We start from the raw sequence: 23,515 nt of genomic DNA, 5'->3' as shown, positions 1-23,515 counted from the left end.
TAATGGCATGAATCATCCCTATCATACACTACACTAATGTTAAGTCTCAATCCTCCATGGAGCTCTCGGAAGCTCCACAGACTCTGCCCCACCCTGGCTCTGCCGGGACAGCAGCGGGGGCAGCAAGGCCGTCACGGCCACGGCAGCGCCACCGCGTCCCCGTCACCTCCGAGGCACCGGGTGCCACTCAGGAGCTGTCACAGCTGCCTGTCACCGCCGGGGAGCGGCCGCCAGCGCTCTGTGCCGTGTCGCCTGTCAGCGACACGCCGGAGGTGGCTGTCACCCGTCCTCCGGTCGGTTTTCCCCTTCCCCGGCACAGCTGATCCCATCAAGCGCGGCTGTTGATTTTGGGATGAGCCGAGCAGGAGCCCTGACTTTTGCGAAGGAAAACACGGTGTGGCACTCCCTGGCTGGATTGGCACATTGGGAAGCAGAGTTTGGCTTTTGGGAACCCCTCGGGAGGCAGGGATGGGGTGGATGACTGGGGGAAGTGCCCATGGGGCTGCTCAGTGGGTGCCACAATGCGAAATTCCGCTTGTGCCCGGTGAAATGCCAGCTTGGAGCGGGGGGAATGAGGTGAGGGGGATTATGGCCGGAGAATTTGGATTTTTGAGGCAGGCAGGAGGCTGCTGGTGATAAATAAAGGTTTTAAGTAATCACTGGCAGGAGGGCAGCTCCGGGGCACAGGAGAGAGGGAGAGAGGGAGGATGGAGGAGAGGGAGGATGAAGGAGACGCAGCCGCTGTCACGCCTCAAAGCTTGCGAGCATCATCCGATCCCGCCGTCACTTCTCCATCACAAAGTCTCCATCACAAAGTCTCCATCACAAAGTCCCTACAACAAAGCCCGACCGTCCCACCCTGAACCAAGACCTGCTCATGGGGGTTTCCCCCTTGTAATTAACGCTAATTTTGGTAATTTTGGGGGGGGGTCAATGAGAATATTCCTCCTGCGCTGGGGGGAGGCTGCTGCATCTCCCTCTAAGCATCCCCCTGAGTTAACCCTGGCAGGAATCCGGGTAAAGGGGGGACTCCCCAATTAACCTCAGAGCCCCCCAAACCCCCGGGGCTGGTCCCCGGTGCCTCTCCCTGCCCTCCTGCCCCGCTCCGCTGCTTTTCCCCTCCTGCCAACAGCGGCTCTATTGTTAAACGCCGCCATCCTACGTGGCTCGCTGCCGCTAATGAAGGTAATTAGCTGTGAGTCACGTCGGGCTCATTTATGTTACGAGGTCAAAATCCCCGCTACACTTCAATACATTTTTGCAGCGAGCCCATTTAGAAAGTAATTAAAAGGCTCAGCAGCCGCCGTTGCCTCCATCCCCTCTCCCCCTCGCCGAGCTGGCAGGATTTAATTGAGGCCAGCCGAAAGTTAGTGGGAATAAATTGTGGCTGATAACGCGGAGGTTGTAATTTAATTCCGGGAGAAGAGCTGCTCTGGCCAGGGGTGTTTGGCTCTTCAGGGAGCGGCGTTGGAGGGAGGGGTGATGACAATTCAGTTTAGTAATGGGATTTAGTGAGGGGGGGTGATGACAACTCAGTTTTCTAACATGATTTAGTGAGGGGGGAATGATGCTCAGGGGGGCTGGGCATGGAGGGGTCACTCACCTCTGGGGTTTGTGGCCCAAATTCCCACCCCTGGGAGGTTGTGGAGGGTGAGTTGCCACAAAGACTGGTGAGAAAATATCAAAAATATCAAAAATATTGGCAATATGGTGCTGGGGACATCAACTCCCCTCCTTGGTTTTGAAGGGAGCTTATGAAAATTAGGGAGAGCGACTTTTTACACGGGTGGATAAAGCCAGGACACAGGGAATGGCTTCCCATTGTCAGAGGGCAAGGATGGACAGGTTATTGGGAAAGAATTGTTCCCTGGGAGGGTGGGGAGAGGATGGAATGGAGTTCCCAGAAAATCTGTGGCTGCCCCTGGATCCCTGGCAGTGTGCAAGGCCAGGGAGCAGCCTGAGACAGTGGAAGGTGTCCCTACCATAGGAATGAGATGATTTTAATGTCCCTTCCCACCCAACCCATTCCATGCTTGTGTGGTTCTGACATCTCAATCGCCGCCTCTGCCTGAGGAATGACCAGGAGGAAGAGAAGGATCCAGAGCTGCTGCAGGTCGGAGGTGCTGGAGCAGGATCAGCCCGGGCTGCCCCCAGCATTTCTAACCCGGGGGAGAGGGATGTAAATGTAACCTTCAGCCGCCGAGTGCAATTAGAGCCCCGATATTAAAATGGGATATTAAAGCAAACAGCGGCTCTCCCCGCTCCCTGGGCTAATATCCCGCGCCTGTTTAGCCAGGGATTTGCTGGCGCTCTGAGCAAACAGCCGGGAGCCACCACTGGTGCCCGGGAAACCTCGCAAATCCCCGAGTGGAAATCCAGCCTTGGATCCCGGCATGGATCTGCTCCAGGGCTGGGCATCCTGCGGGGCAGGACCTTTCCCGTGGCCAGGAGGAGGAGGAGCAGCTTTTCCAGCCTTGCCGAGGCTGAAGGAGGGGGTGGAATGCAAGCATGGCCATGCTCCTGATTGCCTTCCTGCTCCATCGGTGCCAGAGATCTTCCCTCTTTGTCCTTATCCCTCTTCTACTTTTCCCTTGGAAGGAGAGCCCTGAGACTGCTTTTCTTCCCCTGGAACAGGAATGGAATCACCTTTGGAGTGGCTGGCACTCAGCTTTTCCTCATCTGCCACCTCAAACCGTGATGTCTTATTAAAAACTGACGATGATGCTGCTCCAGCTTGATTTTCCCTTTCTTCTTTGGACGTCCTGATGTGATTCCAAAAGTTTTGCAATCCCGCCCTGCCTGCACATGGGTGCACCCTCTCCCTCTCCCCATCCCTGGTCCAAACTGGTGATGGGACCTGGGACAGGAGACCCCAAATGGGGTCTGGGACAGGAGACCCCAATCCCCACAGCCCCACAAATCCCAGAGCTCTCCTGCTTTCCAGAGAGGCATTCCAGGGGTAAATAGCAGGAAAATCCCTTTTTTTTTTCTGCGCATCCTTTGCTCCCTTTCCCAAAAGATCGAAGCCCAGCTCTCGATGCTGTTACCAGCGCTGTTTTTTCCTGGTCTCTCCCTGCAGATACGCTGTCAGTGCCTCGCTGGTCCCCGCAGATCCCTCGGCGGGATTTAGGAAACTCCATAAAACACAGGTGGGCCCCTCCCCGTGCTGGGGGATGAGGGATGGGCATCTCCCTCCCCATCTCCGCTCCAGGACACCAAGATTGGGGACATTCCCCTTCTCTCTCCCGTGCTGGGCTGTGCTGTCCTCCAAGCCCATTTCAATTCCATTTCAGTTCAGATCTGGTTTAGATAAGGCTCGAGCTGCTATCAGTAAATCTGTGTGTTATCTGTGACCTTGCCAGCCTTCAGCAAATTCCCCATCTCTGGATTAGAACCCTTCCATATCTCCCTGAAGAGGGAAAAGCGGCGGGAAGAGTGCTGCTGTTTGATGGGAAGCTGCAAACATTGGTGCCCAGGGCAAGCAGGGTTTTTGGGGGTGTCTGGGGTGGGAATCGCGGGGAGTTGGGGTTGGATTCTGTGAAAAATGCCAATCACTTGTTTTTGAAATTTGAAAAGTTTAATAGTAATAAATTGGTTATAAAAATAGTAATACAATTAGAGTAATAATAATTTGGAGAAATTGAATTAGGACAATATGAGACAACAAAGAGTTACAGACCGTCCGGGTACCTTTTTCTGGGCAGCAGGAGCCTGAAAAAGGACCCCCGTTAACAGAGGATTAACCCTTAAAAGCAACAGCCTGTTGCATATTCATACACCTCATACATTTTTGTATGCATAAATGCATAAATTCCATTCAAACACAGGATTCTGTCTGGTTATTGTCAACTTCTTCCTCTGAATCCTAACAGCACCTTCAAGGTGGGAAGAAGTTCGTTTCTTCTGATAAGAGAGCAATAAAATCCTTTTCCTTGAAAGATTCAGGTGTCCTGTGGCTGCTATCTCGCTGCAAGTCCTTTCTTTAAAAAAAGTATCCTACATAGCATCGTTTCTATTTTAACCATTTTTATAACCTAAAACTATATTTAACACACTACTCAAGAGAATTAATACAGCATTACTTTCTAAAACGACGCATATAATACTCATTTTAATATTTACGAAAAGCCAATCATAAAATACATGCATTTTTCACAGATTCCCTTCGGAACAGACTTCCAGAACCAAAGGAAGGCTCGGGGTTGTGTTTTGGCATCCCTAGAAAAATTCCTCAACACCTGCAGCGGAGTTTGAGGGCAGCAGAGAGAGGATGAAGCAGGGCTGGGGGGGGGATGAGTGAGGCTTCAGCTCTCCCTCTGTGTTTCTCTCCACAGGTTTTCCACCAAGTACTGGATGTCTCAGACCTGCACCGTCTGCGGGAAGGGAATGTTGTTCGGCTTAAAATGCAAAAACTGCAAGTATGGCGCCGTGCTGGAGCTGTTCGTGTCACTCCCTCGAACCGGGAGGGGACAATCGGGGTTTTGCCGAGCAGGGATTTGGGCATGGAGAGACCAGCCCGGCTCTGGCCAGCTCATCCTCACAGGAAGCTTTAATGAGCTATGAAATTGGGTGAATAACACCCCAAAGCAGGGCTGGGATGAGTCTGGGATGGGATCGGGCTCCTCGGGGAGGATGCGCCCGCCAGAGCTCTGAGTCAGATCCTGACAGGGCCCCTTCCCCAGGCCTGGCTTTGCATCCCACGTTATGGAGATTCCTGGTGGAATTATCTGCAGGACCAGGCAGGGATGGCTCTGGCCATCAGGAGGGTTTTGCCCACGGTTTTGGGCTGTAACCTCTATTTCTGCCGAGTTTTGGGCGCTTCAGGGCCCTGAGGAGCCAAATCAGTTAATCCATGGTGCAAAGAGAGGGGATAAAACGGGACAGGAGTGGGAAAATATCGAGGCTGGGGCTGCTTCAGCTGCTCCAAATCTGTCACCGTGTGGCCACCAGAGCTGGGAAAAGTGCTGCTGGAGCCGGGATTGCCTTTCCTGGAGCCGGGATTGCCTTTCCCGGGGCCGGGAGCTGGGGATGTGCGATTGTCTGCGGGTAACGGAGCGGGAACGATCGCTGCTGCCGCTGATTAAGCGCTGATGAGTTGGTAAATTGGGATTTAAACCTGCCGAGAAGCGCTCGGTTGCTCCGCAGCTGGAAGGGATGTTATCAAACACGGGGATTTTAAAGGGGTGATTCCCGTTCTATCCATGCTGAAGGAACTGGAGGGTTTTCCTGCCAGCTCTCCGTGCTGGAGGAGGGATCCCTGACCAGGATCAGGGATGCTGTGGCTCTGGCTGTGCAAATCCTGCTCCCTGTAATCCTACACAAAAGAACAAATCCATTTCCTGGCAGACAAAAGTTGGCAGTGAACACAAGGCATTTAGGTTTTTTCCCAGCCTTGCCCCGGCGCTGCTTTCCCCAGAAAGCAGAGGGGAACCAACAGGTAAAACAAACAACCGGACCCCAAACCCCACAAGCCTCAAATACCAAATTAATTCCTGCCTTTCCCTCTAGGAACAGCTTTGTAATAAAAGCTAACACGGGCAGCTCCTGAATTTTCATTACCCAGCTCATTGACTTGAAGCTGCCGTTCTCTTTTTTTTTTTTTTTTTCCCCCCCCATCATTTCCCCTTGTTTTGATAAATCCTTTCCTCCTTTTTCCCTTTTCCCCCATGGCTTTCTGCCGGCCTGGCAGAGCAGTGAGCTGGGGATGCGTTTCCATCCTTAATTAAGGAGGAATGGGGAGGATTTGGGAGTCTGCCCATGCCTTTATGCATGACCCGGGGGTGAAGCCCTCCAGACTCCTGCCCTGAAAAAAAACCAGGAAAACTCTGCAGAATATCCAGAGGCTGTAAATCCTCTCTTGATTTTGGCTAAATGTTCTTAATAAAGGCAGGAGAGGAGGGCACAATGGCAGGGATATATCAGGGACATATCAAGGATTGGGGCAGCCACTTCTTCCCCCTCTGCTGCTCCTGATTTTAGTTAAGCATCCAGCAGCAGGATGGTGGGAATGGGGATTTCATGGAACTATGGAATGGTTTGGGCTGGAAGGGACCTTAAAGTTCATCCTGTCCCACCTTCAGTACACCCTTTCCCCAGCGCAGGGCTCTGCTCCTTTTGCTGCAGCCAGCTCTGGCAGAAGTCACAATTTGGGGTGTCCCAGAAAGGGGCAGAGCCCCCAGGTTTGGGAATTACTGTGCTGCCCCGTTGGGATGGAGGCATTTTCCAGGGATGTGCAGCCCCTCCTGATTGTCCAGGACGTGCATCCCACACTGTTCCCCATCCCTGAGCTGCTGCTTGGCAGTGATGGGGAGCAGGGAGCCTGGAGGGCTCACTCTGAGTGAGCGACCAGAGCCCTGCATCCAGCCACTTTCCCAAGGGGAAAAGGAGGGGAAAACTCCATCACAGGAACCCAGAATGGCCTGGATGGGAAGGGACCTTAAAGTCCATCCCATTCCACCCTTGCCATGGCAGGGACACCTCCCACTGTCCCAGGCTGCTCCCAGCCCCAGTGTCCAGCCTGGCCTTGGGCACTGCCAGGGATCCAGGGGCAGCCCCAGCTGTGCCAGGGCCTGCCCACCCTGCCAGGGAACAATTCCCAATTCCCAATATCCCACCTAACCCTGCCCATTTTGAATCCATTCCCCTTACCCTGTCCCTCCATCCATCAGTTTTCCCTTCTCACTCCTTTCTCTCTGTCCCCTGCCAGGCTCAAGTGCCACAACAAATGCACCAAAGAGGCGCCCCCGTGTCACCTGCTGATCATCCACCGCGGAGGTGAGCCCTCCCCGCTCCGAGCCTCCGGGGATGGTTTGTTTTGGGGTGAACCTTTCGGAAGCTCCCCCGGGGGGTTCGGGAGCGGGGTCCCCGGCGGGACGGAGGCTCCCGAACCGCTCGGTCTCTCCGGGGGAAATGTTACCCACCGTTTTTTCCGCTTGTTGTAGGGAGACGAGCCGGTCGGGGCGAGGCAGATTTGCATTGCAAACCACTTCCACCCACCCTCCCCCTGCCTCCTTTTCTTTTCAGATTCCCCACCGCACGGGGTAAGTCCAAACCAGGTTTTCGCCTTTTTGCTTCTGTCGAGAGCTCAGGGCGGACGGGGGACCCCGAAACCCCCCCCGGTGCATGCGGGGTCCCCGCGCCCTGCGGATGCTCGTGGTGCTTTTTGGAGCTGCCTTATCGAGCCCGGCCTAAAATCCGCACGGAGACAGGCAGAACCCTGCAGCAGGACGGCGGGGCGGCGCTTCCCCACCTCTTTTCTTCCAGATTTTGGCTCCCTTTGCTGGCCAGAGGACCGCGACTGCCTGAGAGAATCGCTCTTACCTTGAATTTTGAGCTCTTAAAGCTGTTCCTTTGTGTTAAATTGTTAAATATCCCTCCCCAAACCCGCTCCTTGGTTTAATCTCGGGGGAAAGGATTGTGCTGGTGGCACCTCAGAGGGGGCGATTTTACAGACCCCATTCCACCCCGTGCCCTCGCTTGCAGCAAATTTGGGTGGAAGCGGTTGAAGATCCCCCCTCGTCAGGCTCGGAGCTGCTGCAAACCCTGCCCGGGAGGCAGGGAAGGGAAAATGGGGCTCCTGGGATGGGCAGGAATTGGGATTTAGGGCTTCGATGCTGCAAGAGCCGGAGCTGCCTGCTGTGTGTTTTAGGAGCAGCATGGCTTTGGGGTGGCCTCAGCATCACTGAAATACCTCCCCACCCCCCAAAAAAAGTCCCAAACCCAGCTTTTAAATCCATTATCTTGGAGTTAAACCGTTCCTGAACCCCCCAACCTTCAGGCTGGCTTTTTCCCCAAAAAATCTCCCTGCTGGGAGCGCTCTGAGCCGGCTCCTTCCCTTCACTCCAAAAAACTCCAGCAAGGAGCAGGATTGTGCTGGCTGAGCCCCGGCTCACAGAGGGGCCGTGGCAGCTGCTGGAGCCCCCAGATTGCTGCCTCACACCCCGGGGGGGGGGTTGGCTGTGGCCGGGGTGCAGGAGGATCCCGAAGCTCAGCTGCCATCCCCGGCTGGAAGTGCGGCGGGAATCGCTTTGGAGAGCGGTTTGCAAGCACGGGGCTGCCCCGAGCAATCCTGCTGAACTTTGATGTCCTTCCCTCTCTCTCCCCCTCCTCTCCACCCCCCTTGTCCCTCTGTCCCTTCTGAATCCAGCGAGGTTAGTCCGGACAGAGTCGGTGCCCTGCGACATCAACAACCCCCTGAGGAAGCCCCCGCGCTACTCGGACCTGCACGTCAGCCAAACGCTGCCCAAAACCAACAAGCTCAACAAGGTGAGCTCCCCAAAACCAACAAACTCAACAAGGTGAGCTCCCCAAAACCAACAAACTCAACAAGGTGAGCCCCGAGCTCCCCAAAACCAACAAACTCAACCAGGTGAGCCCTGAGCTCCCCAAAACATTCAACAAGGTGAGCCCTGAGCTCCCCAAACCAACAAACTCAACAAGGTGAGCCCTGAGCTCCCCAAAACACTCAACAAGGTGAGCCCTGAGCTCCACCTGAGCTCCCCAAAACCAACAAACTCAACAAGGTGAGCCCTGAGCTCCACTCTGAGCTCCCCAAAACCAACAAACTCAACAAGGTGAGCTCTGAGCTCCCCAAAACCAACAAACTCAACAAGGTGAGCCCTGAGCTCCACTCTGAGCTCCCCAAAACCAACAAACTCAACAAGGTGAGCCCTGAGCTCCACTCTGAGCTCCTCAAAATCAACAAACTCAACAAGGTGAGCCCTGAGCCTCCATGTGCACACCTTGCCACAGGGACAGGATCCTCTGCACCCAAATATCCACAGCTTTGCAGAGAATCATGAAATTCTTCAGGCTGGAAAAGATCTTTTAAGAAAATTGAGTTTGGTTGCTCCCCCAGCACTGCCAAGGCCATCGCTGTCCCATGTCCCCAAGTGCCACATCCACATGGCTGTTAAATGGTTTCACTCCTGCCCTGGGCAGCTGTGCCAGTGCCTGACCACCCTTTCCAAGAGGAATTTCCCCAAATCCCCCCTGCCCCTGCCCTGGCCCAGCCTGAGGCCGTTCCCTCTGCTCCTGTCCCTGTTCCCTGGAGCACAGCCCGACCCCCCCGGCTGTCCCCTCCTGTCAGGAGCTGTGCAGAGCCACAAGGGCCCCCTGAGCCTCTTTTGCTCCAGGCTGAGCCCCTGCCCAGCTCCCTCAGCCTCTCCTGGGGCTCCAGCCCCTTCCCTTCCCTGCATCTTTATCCAATGAAATTATTTCTTTTAAAAATAAAATGGGATCAGCACTTCCAGAACAGCCTGGATCCTGCTGTCCCACTCCTGCTCTGTTGTGGCTCTGTTGTGAGTCTCCAGGTCCAAGCTGAATTTGGGGTGGTTTGAGGTCTCTGCTCCCAGTGGAGGCTTTGATAAATAACAAATTTATTGTTGCAAATAAAACCAGCCTGGAATTGGATTGTCCCTGGCGGAGCTGCTCAAGCCAGACCTGACAGAGCATCTGGCTCACTCCTGCTCTGCCTTGATACAATAAACCCATCACAGGGCTGGTGCTGATGGAATTTAAAGCCTGTTGGCCTCCAGTGGAAAATTCCTCGGGTGAGGGGTTGGCAGGCTGGAAGTGCTCAGAAAGAGGGATATCACTGACCTGATGGGAAATGGATCAACAAAACCCTGAATTCCCAAAGCCTGGCTGAGCTCCTCCTGCCCTCAGCATCTTCTGGCTCTGGGGAAAGTCTGGGTACCAAGATGCTCCTGGAGACTGATTTTAAACCTAAATCCTTTAAGGAATTTCTTGGTATAGAGATCTGCTCTGGTTTTGTTGTTTTGGGGTGGTGCCTTTGTCCTGGGCGCTCCCATTCAGGTTGAAATTTCCCCTATAAATGTTCGTATTACAGCAGGGCTCCCTTCTTACTTTGGTATTTCTAAAAGCATTTCTTTAAAGGTATCCTGAATAAAACCATGGAATGGCCTGGATTGGAAGAGATCTTAAATTCCTCTAATTCCAACCCCCGGTGAAATCTTATCGTTTTGACCTTCACTGGTTGCTTAAAAAATAATTTACCTGACCAAGATTATTGAGCATGGAGTGATGACCAATATGGCTTTCCTGGAAAGCCCAGCTCATTTAAGAATTAATTAATTAGGACAAAATTACCTGCTGGGGAAGGCTTATGCAGATTTTTTAACCTTGGAGAGAAATTCTGTGGGGATAGGAATGCTCAGCACTGCTCAGACCTTGTCCAGTGGCTCCAAGTTGGGCAGCAAGGGGAGAAATCCTGGCCTCACTTTTCCTTTTGGGATTCAAGACATCCAAGCAGGTTTTCCTGCCTGTTGGCTCTCAGTGGTCCCTTCCCAACCACCCCAGTGTGCACCCAAAATCCGTGGCTTTGACTGGGAAGAATCAAGGAATGCTAAGGAATGTCTTGGGATGCGTTGGCTGCTCCTTCCAGATCCTTCTGCTCCCTGCAAGGCTTTGGCTCCAAGGAGCTCAGCAGGAACTTTTTGTGTCCAAGGACCAAGACCTAAGGTGGTGGCCCCAATTCTGCCTTTGGTGGTCGTGGCTGTGCAGAGCCAGGAGATTTGTGGCACCCTCAGCTGGGTGGGAAAGGAGCCAACTTAAGGTGGGAAATGCCCTTGGGGACCACAAACAGCTTTGGAAAAAGCTCTGGGTCTTTTCTAGGATTTCTGGAAGAAATGGGTGGGATGATGTCATATTGTATTTGTGGGGTGCCCAATGGCAGAAGGAATGATGAATCTGACTCCATGTTCTCAGAAGGCTAATTTATTGTTTTATGATACTATATTATATTAAAGAACACTATACTATACTATACTAAAGAATACAGAAAGGATACTTACAGAATGCTAAAAAGATCATAATGAAAACTTGCGACTCTTTCCAGAGTCTGACATAGCTTGGCCCTGATTGGCCAATGAGCCAAAACAACTCACAGCAGAATCCAATGAAACAATCACCTGTGGGTAAACAATCTCCAAACTCATTCCACAGCAGCAAAACACAGGAGAAGCAAATTAGATAAGAATTGTTTTCCTTTTATCTGAGGCTTCTCAGCTTCCCAGGAGAAAACTCCTGGACAAAGTGATTTCTCAGAGAACGTGAATGCCACAATGTCCTTTGTCACCCGTGGTCCTTTGCACCTTGGAGTGACACCAACCAGCGCTGCTCTCACCACTACCTCTCCTTTCCCTCCTTCCCTGTGTCCCTCAGGACCACATCCCAGTGCCCTACCAGCCAGATTCCAGCAGCAACCCCTCGTCCACCACGTCGTCCACGCCGTCCTCGCCAGCGCCACCGCTGCCGCCCAGCGCCACCCCGCCGTCCCCGCTGCACCCGTCCCCGCAGTGCCCACGCCAGCAGAAGCAGTTCAACCTGCCAGGTAATGCCACCCTCTCCCCGTGTCCCCACCTGTGTCCTGGGGTGTCCTTGGGATGTGGGGGGTGGGTGAAAATTGCTGCCCCCAGATGTGCAGGATGTCTCTGCGTCAGCCCGCGCAGCTGAAGAACGAGTCTGGACTCTTCACATTTCAATCTTGAGGTTGTTTATTAATTCTTATCTATAAAATTTTCTTTCTGCCCAGCTGAGATCTGCTCAGCAGGGCAGCCACAGGCACTCTGTGTTGTCCTTTTATACTACAAACTACCTATAATATATTTACACTTAATTCCCAATACCTATCACCTATGGTAGACAGTGCACTTCTACTCTAAACCAATCCCAAAGTGCCAATGTCACTGCAGAAAATGGAGAACAAGAAGAAGAAAGAAAGGCTGGACACACCCAGATTCCTCCATCTTGTCCTCATAACCCCCATACCAAAAATCTCAAAATCTACATTTTCCCCCTGTGATCATTTTGTTATTACACCATTCAAACCTGTGTGACTTTCACGTCCTCGTACAAAGCTGGTAACTTGCTCCAAGGGTCAAAATCAAATCTCCAGGTGTTCTGGGCTGTGTGCCAGTGTCTCTGAGCCCCCTGGCGGGGTCCTCGGCAACTCTGGACACCCAGAGGGATGCACTGAGTTCTGACAGGTTGGGAGAAGGTGGAAGTAGAAATGAGGAGAAAAGATGAGTTTTGGATAATTAAGGTTGGGAGTCTCTGGTCAAACCTCTTGCTTGAAGAAGAGTTAGAGCCCAAGGCTTGATCCAGTTGTGGAATCCTCCAAGGTTGGAGCCAGACCAACTTCGGCGGCTCTTGAGGCTACAAAGCCTTTCCAGGCATGGATTTTCCATTTTCCCATGGATTTTCCATTTTCCATGGATTTTCCATGACATTTTACCTCAGGCACAAACAGAAACCAGGGGCTGCTCTCTCTAGTAGGGTAAATTGGGGTCACCCTGACGTTTTTTTGGAGTGATGGGTCCCCAGTGGGTTGTGGGGTGACAGATGATTCTGGGAATGTCTGACGTGGCTTGTCCCATGGAATCTGGACCTGGGATCCATCTGCTCCAGGAGCTCCATCTCTTCAGGGGTGGTGGGAGAGGCAGGGAGGTTGTGGTGGCTGCGGGACACAGGAGTTATGGAAGATGACCCAAAAAAGCTCCTCCTGTCTGCCTTCCTTTGGGATGTCCTGCTGTTCCAGGGAAGGTCCCTTCCAGGAGGGAATGGCTCAGCATCACTCCTGGAACTGTGTCCACCTGCTCCCAAAACAGAGCTGGTGAGGGAAGAGGAGATCTCTGGGATGCTGGGACACTTCTGGCTGTCCTGTTTTATTCCTGTCAGGAGCAGAATGGGACCCAAAGCAGGACTTACCCTGCTTTCATCTTCCCAGCCAGGAATTTTTCTGTGGTTTATCCCATCAGGATGATCATCTCAGGGATTAGGATTTGAGCTTGGAAATGGCGACACGGTGACCTTCTCCTGCTGGAATTACCTTCCAGGCTCCTTTGATGTTGGCTCAGGTCCTGCTGCAGGGCTGAGGTCGATCTTTGGGGTCTCTGAGCTACAGGGGAGAAGCTGAGCCATGGCCCTTGGGGTCCTGGAGATAAGGATGTGAATTCTGAGCTGCTGCCAACCTCTGGTGGCCTCAACAGCTCTGAGTTCTTCACACCCATGCCTGCTCATGGATCAATCCTTGGGCTGGAGATGGGAGCCAGTGGATGTTCGCAACACCCAGAGCCTCTCCAAACTCTGATTTTGGATGGTGGCTCCTGGAACTCCTTCCAGGATGGACACAGCTCCAAAGAAGGGAAAAAAGGGTGGAATGTGGCCCAAATGGGCAGCAGTTCCAAACCCATCACTTGGCGTCTCCATGATGCCAAGAGGTTCCCAAATCCCACCTGAGGGCCAGGACTCTCACCCTGCTGGCAAACTGGTGTCCAAACCTTCATTGATGACATTGACACTCTCCAAATGGTGCAGAAGAGAAGATGTGGGGGGGGGGAAATCGAGTTATAATCCCGAAAAAGTCTTAATTTTTTGACCTGGGCATCCTATGTGCCATTTTGGAATATGGACTATTCCATATGGAGATATGGAAGTGGGAGAGGTTGGATCACACAGGAGGGGTTCACACAACTGGGGTTGAGGTTTCTTGGTGAAGAACTGGGCACAGGCTGGAGCTTTTCCAGCTCCACAGGTCAGTGTTGAGCCCTTGTTCCTCTTTTGCAGCCTCCCATTACTACAAGTACAAGCAGCAGTTCATTTTCCCAGGTAAGGCTCTCTGGAAGTTTCTCCTTGGGCGCTGGGGTTTCTCCTGGTGGGGATGGGTGCATGGGTAAGGCTCTCTGGAAGTTTCTCCTTGGGCGCTGGGGTTTCTCCTGGTGGGGATGGGTGCATGGGTAAGGCTCTCTGGAAGTTTCTCCTTGGACGCTGGAGTTTCTCCTGGTGGGGATGGGTGCATGGCCAGCCCTCCAAACCCCTGGATTTGTGCCATGGAGGTCGTGCTGGGGTGGGATTTCTCCTCCAAGCCCATTGATGCTGCAGGGTTGGGTGGCCCTGAGTGACCCCCAGCCCTACTCAGGGTGTCCCTAAACGTGACCTGGGGGTGCAGGGTGGGGTTTAACTTCCCTGGATGCCCCCAGAGGTCTCTGACTCCTCTCTCTTGTTGCCAGATGTGGTGCCTGAGACGCCGACCCGAGCCCCACAGGTCGTCCTGCACCCCGTCACCTCCAACCCCATGTGAGTGACTCCCCCTGCCCATCCCCGTCCCTCTGCACCCCAAATCCTCCAGGGTGCTCCCCTGGCCTTGGGGGCTCAGGTGCTCCAGATAAAACCCCAGAGCCCTCGAAGGTTGAGAAGGAAGGCAAAGGGTTAATTTATAACTCACAGCTCTTCACTGTTAGCAAAAAACCAGATTTCAGTCTAAAAAGCCCAAGCCCAAAGGATTAATTAAATTATAATTGAATTATAATTAAATTAAAAGCAGATAACCAGCATATCTTTGCCACTTCTAATATTTTCAAGCACAATAAACTTTGGGCTGAGACTTGGGAAAAGCAGCCTCTTATCAGTGTTAGAACCATCCCTCCCCAGCAGGTCGAGCCGAAATCCACCATTCCTTGATGTCCTGGAGCCTGTGCTGCTCCAGCAGCAACATTCTACTGCTCTGTTCCTCCTGATCCTTGCTCTAAAGGCCATTTTGGAAGGATTTCACAAGCCAGGGGTTTAAGGGACCACTTAAGCTGGCTCATCCACACCCTCCAAATTTCACTGGGGATCCAGTGGAGCAAAGGATGGAACCACTGTCCCTTGGGAATTGATGGAAAAATGGTGAAGCCAAAGCCCTTTTTTTTCACCCCTGCCTAAATGAAGGTGTCAAGACAGGGTTTTTGGGGAGGAACAGCTTTCAATATCCAAAATCTGTAATTCTGGCTCCCCCCACTGAAAATATCCCATGGGAGCCATCCTGGTCTCGTCTGGGTCAAACTTTTCTGGATCCTCTGGAGACAGGAATCTGTGCCAGGGATAGCAATGAGGAGCTGGCTGCTCCTGCAAACCACCCATCCATGGAGATGCTTTGCGGCCACTTGGTCTTCCCAAGCTGCTCAAAATACCAAGATTGACTCCTTTTCTGTAGGATCCTGGGATTTATAGTCTTTAGTGGCCGTGGAATGGGATAGGACTTGTAGGATCGCCATGTCCGAGTGGCCTGGGAGCATAATTCCCCTGGGAAGGGATTAATAATGATAATTTATAATATATTTATATGATGTTTGGAACCACCCGAGCTGTTCCAGCTGATCCCTCGTTCAGAATTTCCCTAATTCCCCGTTAATTGTCAGGAGCAGCAGACCCCATGGACCTGGGGGTGGGAGGTGCTGAGTGAACAGGGAAGGAAAAGAACTGGAAAACCAGTCAGATTTGGGTGCTTTACTGCAGAGAGAGAACCTCTGAACCCTCCACTTCTCCAAAATGATAGAAAAACTCCTTTTCTTTCCTTCTGCACTTCTGCTTTGGCTGGGGTTGGTTGCAAAAATATCTTAGAAATCCCTGAAAATGCCTCAAGTGTGGTCAGAGTCAGTGGCGGGGGGGTAAATCTGTCCCTTTCCCTGGGTTAGTGACACCTTCTCCTCTCTGATCCCTTTATCCCCGGGGCAGGAAGAGGGACTGCTCCCCAGATCCCGGTGTTTTTCCATGGTGTTAATTCCATAATTCTTTTAACAGCCTGGAAGGAAACCCATTGCTTCAAATTGAAGTGGAGCCCACCTCGGAGGTGAGATGGCTCCTGTGCTTAATGGGCCTTGGTTTTAAGGATATCTTGGGGCACATTTCCTAGGAAATGGAGACGTTTCCCATCTGTGCAGTGGAATTGCTGATAATTGAATTAAAGTCCAGACATCCGTGTCCCCACCCCATGGAGAGGGACCCTCCTGGGCCTCGAGTTTGGAATTCAATGAGGTTTTTTAGGAGGCATTAAAAATGCGGTGGGAGGGAAGGAAAGGAGAAGGAAGATGGGGATGGAGCTTTTAAAGGATGTTGTAAATCCTGTAGGAAGCCTAAATGGACCATCAAGGGGTCTGGGAATAATGAGAATTAACAGAGCACAGCTCAGCTGGGGGAGGATGAAGCTGTTTTGAGACAAATTAATTAAATCTCTGATGGGTCAGAATCTCAAATTTAGCCCCAGGATGGAGTTAAATGGCTCCACAGGGAAGCGGTGGAGTCCCCAGCTCTGGAGGGATTTCAAGCCTTGTGCTTGTGGCACTTGGGGACATGGGGTTGTGGTGGCCTTGGCAGTGCTGGGGAAGGCTTGGAGTCTACCCCAGACGGCTTTTCCAACCTAAAGAATTCCATGATTCTATGAAAATCTTGGATTCTGCCAACTTTGTGTGGAATAGGGGTGCTTCATTGGCGTTGGAAGGCCCCTACCTGGTTCCTGTGGGTCTGAACAAGGAGGAATTGGGTCAGTGGGGTTTTTCCTGCAGTTTCCTCCCTGGTTTATGGTTCCCCATGCCCTTTGCCCACCCCAGAACGAGGAAGGCGCCGAGGAGGTGCAGGAGTCGGAGGACGACTTTGAGGAGATGAACCTGTCGCTGCTCTCGGCCCGCAACTTCCCGCGCAAGGCCAGCCAGACCAGCATCTTCCTGCAGGAGTGGGACATCCCCTTCGAGCAGCTGGAGATCGGCGAGCTCATCGGCAAGGGCCGCTTCGGGCAGGTGTTCCACGGGCGCTGGCACGGCGAGGTGGCCATCCGCCTCATCGACATCGAGCGCGACAACGAGGACCAGCTCAAGGCCTTCAAGAGGGAGGTCATGGCCTACCGCCAGACCCGGCACGAGAACGTGGTGCTCTTCATGGGGGCCTGCATGAGCCCTCCCCACCTCGCCATCATCACCAGGTTGGGCTTGTTTCTTTATGTCCAAAAATTTGTTTTCTCCGTCTGAAAAATGCATTTTCCTGTGATGCTGTTCACAGGGGTCTCAGGTTGAGGGAAGAGACGAGGATCTGACTCCATGTTTCAGAAGGCTGATTTATTGTTTTATGATATATATTACATTAAAACTATACCAAAAGAATAGAAGAAAAGGTTTCATCAGAAGGCTAGCTAAGAATAGAAAAAGAATGGTAACAATGGCTTCTGTCTTGGACAAAGAGTCCGAGCCAGCTGACTGTGATTGACCATTAATTACAAACAAACCAACATGAGACCAATCACAGATGCACTCGTTGCATTCCACAACAGCAGATAATCAATGTTTACATTTTGTTCCTGGGGCTTCTCAGCTTCTCAGAAGGAAAAATCTTAAGGAAAGGATTTTTCATAAAAGTTGTCTACGACGTTTTCCCTGTATTTTTCCTTCAGTCCAGTGGTGCTGTTGTTTTGAGTTTTCTCCCCTAAGGAAGGGGTGTTCTCCATGTGCTGCATCCATGTTCTCCATGTATTGGGATTTGTGTTGTGGAGGACACAGCAAATCCAAAGGTCTGTCCAGACAGGTCATTCTTCTGTAGGAGAGGAGTTCTGGACAGGAATGATTTGTTTATTCCATGAAACAACATGGAATCATGGAATGGTTTGGCTTGGGTTGGGAGAGACCTTAAAGCCAATCCAGGGCTTTAACACCTTCCACTATCCCAGGTTATTCCAGCCTGGCCTTGGGCACTGCCAGGGATCCAGGGGCAGCCACAGCTGCTCTGGGCACCCTGTGCCAGGGCCTGCCCACCCTGCCAGGGAACAATTCCCAATTCCCAATATCCCATCCAGCCCTGCCCTCTGGGACTGGGAGCCATTCCCTGTGTCCTGTCCCTCCATCCCTTGTCCCCAGTCCCTCTCCAGCTCTCCTGGAGTCCCTTTGGGCACTGGAAGTCTGGGAGGCTCCTTGCAACTCTCAGGGTAGTGAGGTGGGATTTAGGGGCTTCCAGACCACCCAACACCTCCACAGCTTTCTTGGTCTCATGGCATTCCTAAATACCTGCCCTCACCCCATTCTCAATGGGAATGCAGCACAGAGTCTCCCAGTGTAATCCACGCTTGGTTGGGCAAAAAATCCCATCTGGCCTGAAGGCAAAGTGGCTGCAAGTTCTCCCAGAGCAGCTGTTTTCATGGGAAATGCATTTGTTCCAGGGAATTCTGTGATTTCCTTCACCTCCAGACCATGCTTTCAGCCATGGACAGGACATAGTCCTGTTTTTCATCCCACCCTGGGTTATTTTCTCCCAGAGAAGTTTCTCCAAGGTGAGGTTGAATTTTCCTCCTGGCAACATTTCAAAAAGCAGTGGAATGGCACCAACAGCCATCAGTGATGAAATATTGCATCATCTTTCCCTAATGTCCCTAATTTTCCCTTGAAAGTGTCACCTCCCAGTCCCTGATCCCAGATGGGGCGGCTCTGCAGGTGTTCTGCTCCCTCTTTGTCCAAAACAAAAGGGTTTCACCCCAAATTTGCGTTACCTCATCCCTGCTTGGTGGGTTTGGGGATGATGTTTGCCTTGGGGGTTTCACCCTCTGGGGTCAGGGTGACTCCAAAGCGAGACCAGCTCTCCCCAGCTGGCGACTGGAAAAAACGACGCCTTTTATTCAGGGACCAAAAAGGAGCCATCTGGGGAAAATTCCGCAGCATTTCCATCTATTGGGTAGCTCCAGGCCAAAAGCTTTTGGGAAAGTGTGCAAACACATGTATTGATGGATGAGTCAGAGCCCCCATCCGTGTGTCACAGTGCGTTCCCAAAGGAAAAGGCGGCGTCTCCATCCCGTCCCCCTGCAGCCCCCATTTGCTCAGCTTTTCAGGGCTATTCAATAGCAAAACCTGGGAAATTTATTCCTTGATTTTCTAAAATTTTTCTTCTTTTATTTTTAATTTGAGCCCTGGAGTGTTTTCTCTTCCATTTTCTATTCAAATGGGTCTTTCTGTAAAAGCAGAAAGGTGCCATTTTTGACAGCTGGACAAAATCAGTCTGTGTGCTGCTGCAACCTGGTGAATTAATGTGAGGAACATGGAGCTCTGCTCGTCCTGTTCCTCTTCCAGCTGCACTTGGTCTTGTTTTTTAAGGTCAAAATGTAAATGTTTTAAATTGCCCAAAATATAACCCAAGCTCACAACATTTCCAGGCATCGTTTCCTTCTTCTTACAACCCACTTTTATCTGCATCCTTTGAAAGTTGAACCAATATCAGCTTTAAACCAAAGGACAGTAGGGTTAGATGGGATATTGGGAATGAGGAATTGTTCCCTGGCAGGGTGGGCAGGCCCTGGCACAGGGTGCCCAGAGCAGCTGTGGCTGCCCCTGGATCCCTGGCAGTGCCCAAGGCCAGGCTGGACAGGGCTTGGAGAAACCTGGATAGGAAACAGCTGCTCTGGGCACCCTGTGCCAGGACCTGCCCACCCTCACTGGGGAAAACTTTTCCTTATGTCTGATCCAATCCCTACATCCAAGGGTGCTTCCTTGCTCTTGTGCTGGCACTCCTTGTCTGGTCCATCCTTGGCTGAACATTTTTGGGAAGTCTATGGTGTGGGGAAAAGCCTTCTCACCATGTGGAGCTTTCCCTCCCATCCACATTTCAGGTTTTTCCTAAGGGATGTGACACCCTGGGGGCTTTTCTGCCATGAGAGCTGCTGCTTGGGTTTGTAGGGAATGAGAATGGAAGGGGACATTGTGGGAATGTCCAGGATCCTGGGAATGGTGTAGGATATTGGGAATGGTCCAGGAGGTGGCACTGGGGGAGCATCACTCTTCCAATGGGACATTTCAGGTTTTTCCTAATGGAGGTGACACCCTGGGGGCTTTTCTGCCATGAGAACTGCTGCTGGGGTGTTGTAGGGAATGAGATGGGAAGGGGACAGTGTGGAATGTCCAGGATCCTGGGAATGGTCCAGGAGGTGGCACTGGGGGAGCGTCACTCTTCCAATGGGACATTCCCAAAGGAACCTGAGGTTTCCTTGCAGGTTTATGGGAATAACTTTAAACAAGACTTTATTTGGAGTGTGGCAAATCATTCCCAGCTGCCTGAGGAGGGCATTAAGTCTATGAACCCAGGATATCAGGATTTCCTCACCCTCCCTGTGCCCACTCCCAGGGCAGGACTTTCTGGGTCACCACTTTTCCCCCGGGAGCCCACAAGTGGCCACTCGAGGCCGTTTTTCCCACAAAATCCCAGCAATTCCTTGTGGCTGTTGCAGAAATCTCCATTTCCCTGCACGTCGGGGAGCAGCTGTGTGTCCCTGGGAAGGGGCTTCACCACGCCGTGCCACCGGCGCTGCCGGAAGGGGGTTGGTTATTTATAGCTGGGTTTATTTTTACTTTTCCCCATCCCGACGTTTTCCTTCCTGATTGCCTGTGATATTCAGGGATCGTCTCATTAGCACAAAGAAATTTCCCCATCCAAACAGCACGGCCCACAGGGGGGAAAAAATGGAAGGGGAAACTGAGGCAGCAGCTGGCTGAGGGTGGGAGATTTGGGGTTAAAAATATGATTTTACATTATATTAACGTTTTTAGGGATATATAACACTATATTAACATTTTTTTAGGGATAAATGGGACCAGCACTGTTTAATATCTTCATCAATGATAAAAACAGTGGGATTGAGACTGGAAAAGAGAAGGCTCCAGGGAGAGCTCAGAGCCCCTTGCAGGGCCCGAAGGGGCACCAGGAGAGCTGGAGAGGGACTGGGGACAAGGGATGGAGGGACAGGACACAGGGAATGGCTCCCAGTGCCAGATGGTAGGGATGGATGGGATATTGGGAATTGGGAATTGTTCCCTGGCAGGGTGGGGAGGAATTCCAGGGAATTCCATCCCTGGCAGTGCCCAAGGCCAGGCTGGACAGGGCTTGGAGCAGCCTGGGACAGTGGGAGGTGTCCCTGCCCATGGCAGGGGTGGCACTGGATGGGCTTTAAGGTCCCTTCCAACCCAAACTATTCCATGACTCCTGAGTTGTCTCTTAACACGACAGAAAAGCAGAAATCCAGCATTTTTCAGCAGTGGGAGGTGGCGAGCGCAGGGAACGGTTCCATCAGAGCTGCTAATGGGTTTTCTCTTGGGTAATGAGCACTGGGGACAATTAACATCCATCTTAATTAGTATGGAGCAGGAGTGGGTGCTTTGAGCCTCGGTGCTTTGAGCGGGAAACGGCGGCAGAGTCCTCGGCTGGGAGGGATGGAAGGGCTGGAAAAACTCCTTTTGTTGGAATAACGAGTTGGTTTTGCTGCTGGGGAGTGTGACAAAGCCAGGCCTGGGTAAACTCAGCTCCCTGGGGCTCCTGGTCCCCAAAGCAGGAGCAGAGGTAAAGCCTCAGCCACCAAAGTGCATTTCCAAGGATAAAGTCCTTTCTTAATCCCAATGAAATGGCTCCAGCCACCCATGAAGGCAGAGCCTCCCACATTTTAGGATCCTGGTGTTCATCCTGATGAAAAAAAAAGGGGGGACTTGATGCTTATTGATGCTTCCAGGTGCTCCTTGGGTCTGTTGTGGAAGCAGGGGATCAGCGCACTGCATGCAGCTCCTTGGGGCTCCTGGTGGTTGGGAATGTTGTTTGGGAGAAGGGAGAGAGGTTATCCAGTCTGGGAGAAGGTTTGAGCTGGAGTTTGCCTGGGCTTTGAGCTCATGCTGGCTCGTGAGGGGGATTTGGGGTAGCTTTTTCAGGATTCCTTGGTTTTTTAGTTAAAATCTCCAATGTGACTTTTGGATCTTGTGCAAGGAGTCTGGGATTTGACCCCTCTCTTGTCACACCAGGGTGACTCCAACAGTCCAGGGTGCCACTGGTGATGCCACCAGGGCTGTGTGCCCATGATTTATGTCCCTGCTGGGAAGACCAAGGAGAACACTGAGGAACATTAGGAATTAACCTGACCTTGGCAGAACTGTGTAAAGAGAATTAATTTGTTGAAAGTGCCTTTGGAGCAGAGGAACTTGGAAGGTTTCTGCTGGAGAGGGAGCAGCTCCTAAACCCTTCCCTGGAGCTGCTGGTGGTGGGGAGGGGGTGGAGATAAACCCAGTTCCTGTCCTTACATGAGGTACCGAAGATGAAATGAGAGTTTGCTCTTTTTTCTCTGTGGAAAGCAGGTTTTAATGACAGGAACACATTCCCTGGCACTAATTAATAGGGAAGACATGAGGGTGAGGGATGGGAGGAATATCCAAAGCACTTCAGCTGTTTATTCATGGATAACTTTAGTGCATGGACCAAATACTGGGGTTGACTTTGATTTTATAATAGATTTCCATGCTGGATTTTGCCAATATTTAATGTTTGGCTCTGCTGCTGGGAGGAACAAGCCCTTCACAAGGGATGCTCTCCCATCCCTGGAGCTTGCTCCCTCTGGACAAAGCTCAGCTTTAGCCTCTCCCAGTGCCAGATCTCCTGACCTTTACAGGCACAGCCCAGCTGGGAAGGATTTGGGGCTTGCAAATCTTAATGCTCAGGAAGCTGGGGATGTTTAACCTGATTTGAAGGATAGGAGGAAAGGGGAAGGGTGGAAGCCATGGCATTAAGATGGAACAGATTGGGGGGGTCTGGTTTTTCCCTGTGGATGTTCATGGTGCTTGCAGCCAGCTCCCTGTTCCCTCCAGGGCATCCAAATTGTCCTTTGAGCTTTAACAAACCACAGATTGAAGGAACAATGTCAGGAGGAATGGAGCCCTGGGCAATCTGAGTGGCACCACTGCCCGTGGCAAGGGTTGGAATTGAGAGGATTTGTAAGGTCTCTTCCAACCCAAACCATTGTAGGGTTCTATGAAATTGGATTTTCCTCCACAATGGACTTTAAATGAATCCTCCCATCCATCCTTCCTGCGCTGGGAATTGAAGGAGAAGCTCTAAATCCTGTTCAGTGGGAGGGAAACTGAGGCACAGAGTTGCCACCTTGTTTTTCCTCCATGCCAGGCTGGAGCCATGAAATGATAGGACACAGGGAATGGCTTCCCATGGACAGAGGGCAGGGTTAGATGGGATTTTGGGAACAGATTCTTTGCTGTGAGGCTGCCCCATCCCTGGAAGCACTCCAGGCCAGGGCTTGGAGCATCCTGGGATAGTGCAAGGTGTCCCTGCCCATGGCAGGGGTGGGATGAGATAATCTGTAAGGTCTCTTCCCACTCAAACCATTCCATGCTTTGATCCTGGAGCATTTTCAAAGTGCCTTTCAGCTCCTGCCCTTCTGTCCCCGCTCCCAGCTGTATTTTGGGAAGGGAACCCATGGATTCCTGCCCCCCCTAACCCCATCCATGTTCCAACACCCACTTTGGTGTCGGGATCTCTAGCTGGTCAGAGTGATCCCAAGAAAAGTTAGAAAGTCTCTTTTCCCAGCCTGGTGCCTGAAGAAGGAGTCAGAGCTCTTCATTTCTTGGTCTCAAGATTGTTCATTGTTTCTTATCTATAAAAAATTTTCTCCTGCCTTGCTGAGGTCCATCCAGCAGGACAGTTCCAGGCATTCTGCCTGCCCCCAGGGTGGTGTTATGTCTTTATACTAAAAACTACATGTACAATGTTTACAATCACTTCCCAATACCTATCACCTATGTTAGACAGTGAGCTTCTACTCCAAACCAACCTGTAAGTGCCACCATCACAGCAGAAGATGGAGGCCAAGAAGAAGAAGGAGAAAGGCTGGATGTGCCCAGTTCCCTCCATCTTGCCTCCTGAACCCCCATACCAAAACCCCAAA

The 23,515-nt window shown here is 51.8% G+C and overlaps 1 protein-coding gene across 3 annotated transcripts in view; it reads left to right on the top strand.

The window, feature by feature from the left end:
• Positions 1 to 23,515, top strand: part of KSR2 (kinase suppressor of ras 2) — an 87,396-nt gene that overhangs the window by 42,098 nt on the left and 21,783 nt on the right. For 2 of the 3 annotated variants that reach the window (XM_058036721.1, XM_058036722.1), the window contains exons 6-15: positions 3,080 to 3,149; positions 4,335 to 4,418; positions 6,707 to 6,774; positions 6,942 to 7,040; positions 8,147 to 8,265; positions 11,185 to 11,353; positions 13,588 to 13,629; positions 14,031 to 14,097; positions 15,583 to 15,631; positions 16,389 to 16,756. In XM_058036721.1, coding sequence (XP_057892704.1) covers positions 3,080 to 3,149; positions 4,335 to 4,418; positions 6,707 to 6,774; positions 6,942 to 7,040; positions 8,147 to 8,265; positions 11,185 to 11,353; positions 13,588 to 13,629; positions 14,031 to 14,097; positions 15,583 to 15,631; positions 16,389 to 16,756 — 1,135 coding nt within the window. The remainder of the gene's footprint in view (positions 1 to 3,079; positions 3,150 to 4,334; positions 4,419 to 6,706; positions 6,775 to 6,941; positions 7,041 to 8,146; positions 8,266 to 11,184; positions 11,354 to 13,587; positions 13,630 to 14,030; positions 14,098 to 15,582; positions 15,632 to 16,388; positions 16,757 to 23,515) is intronic. The other variant, XM_058036723.1, reaches the window with a different exon arrangement.

Source organism: Melospiza georgiana, chromosome 18 (genome assembly GCF_028018845.1).
Source record: "Melospiza georgiana isolate bMelGeo1 chromosome 18, bMelGeo1.pri, whole genome shotgun sequence".
Classification (NCBI taxonomy): domain Eukaryota; kingdom Metazoa; phylum Chordata; class Aves; order Passeriformes; family Passerellidae; genus Melospiza; species Melospiza georgiana.
The sequence above is the reverse complement of the archived record's forward strand: the minus strand, read 5'-3'. Positions and strand labels throughout refer to the sequence as shown.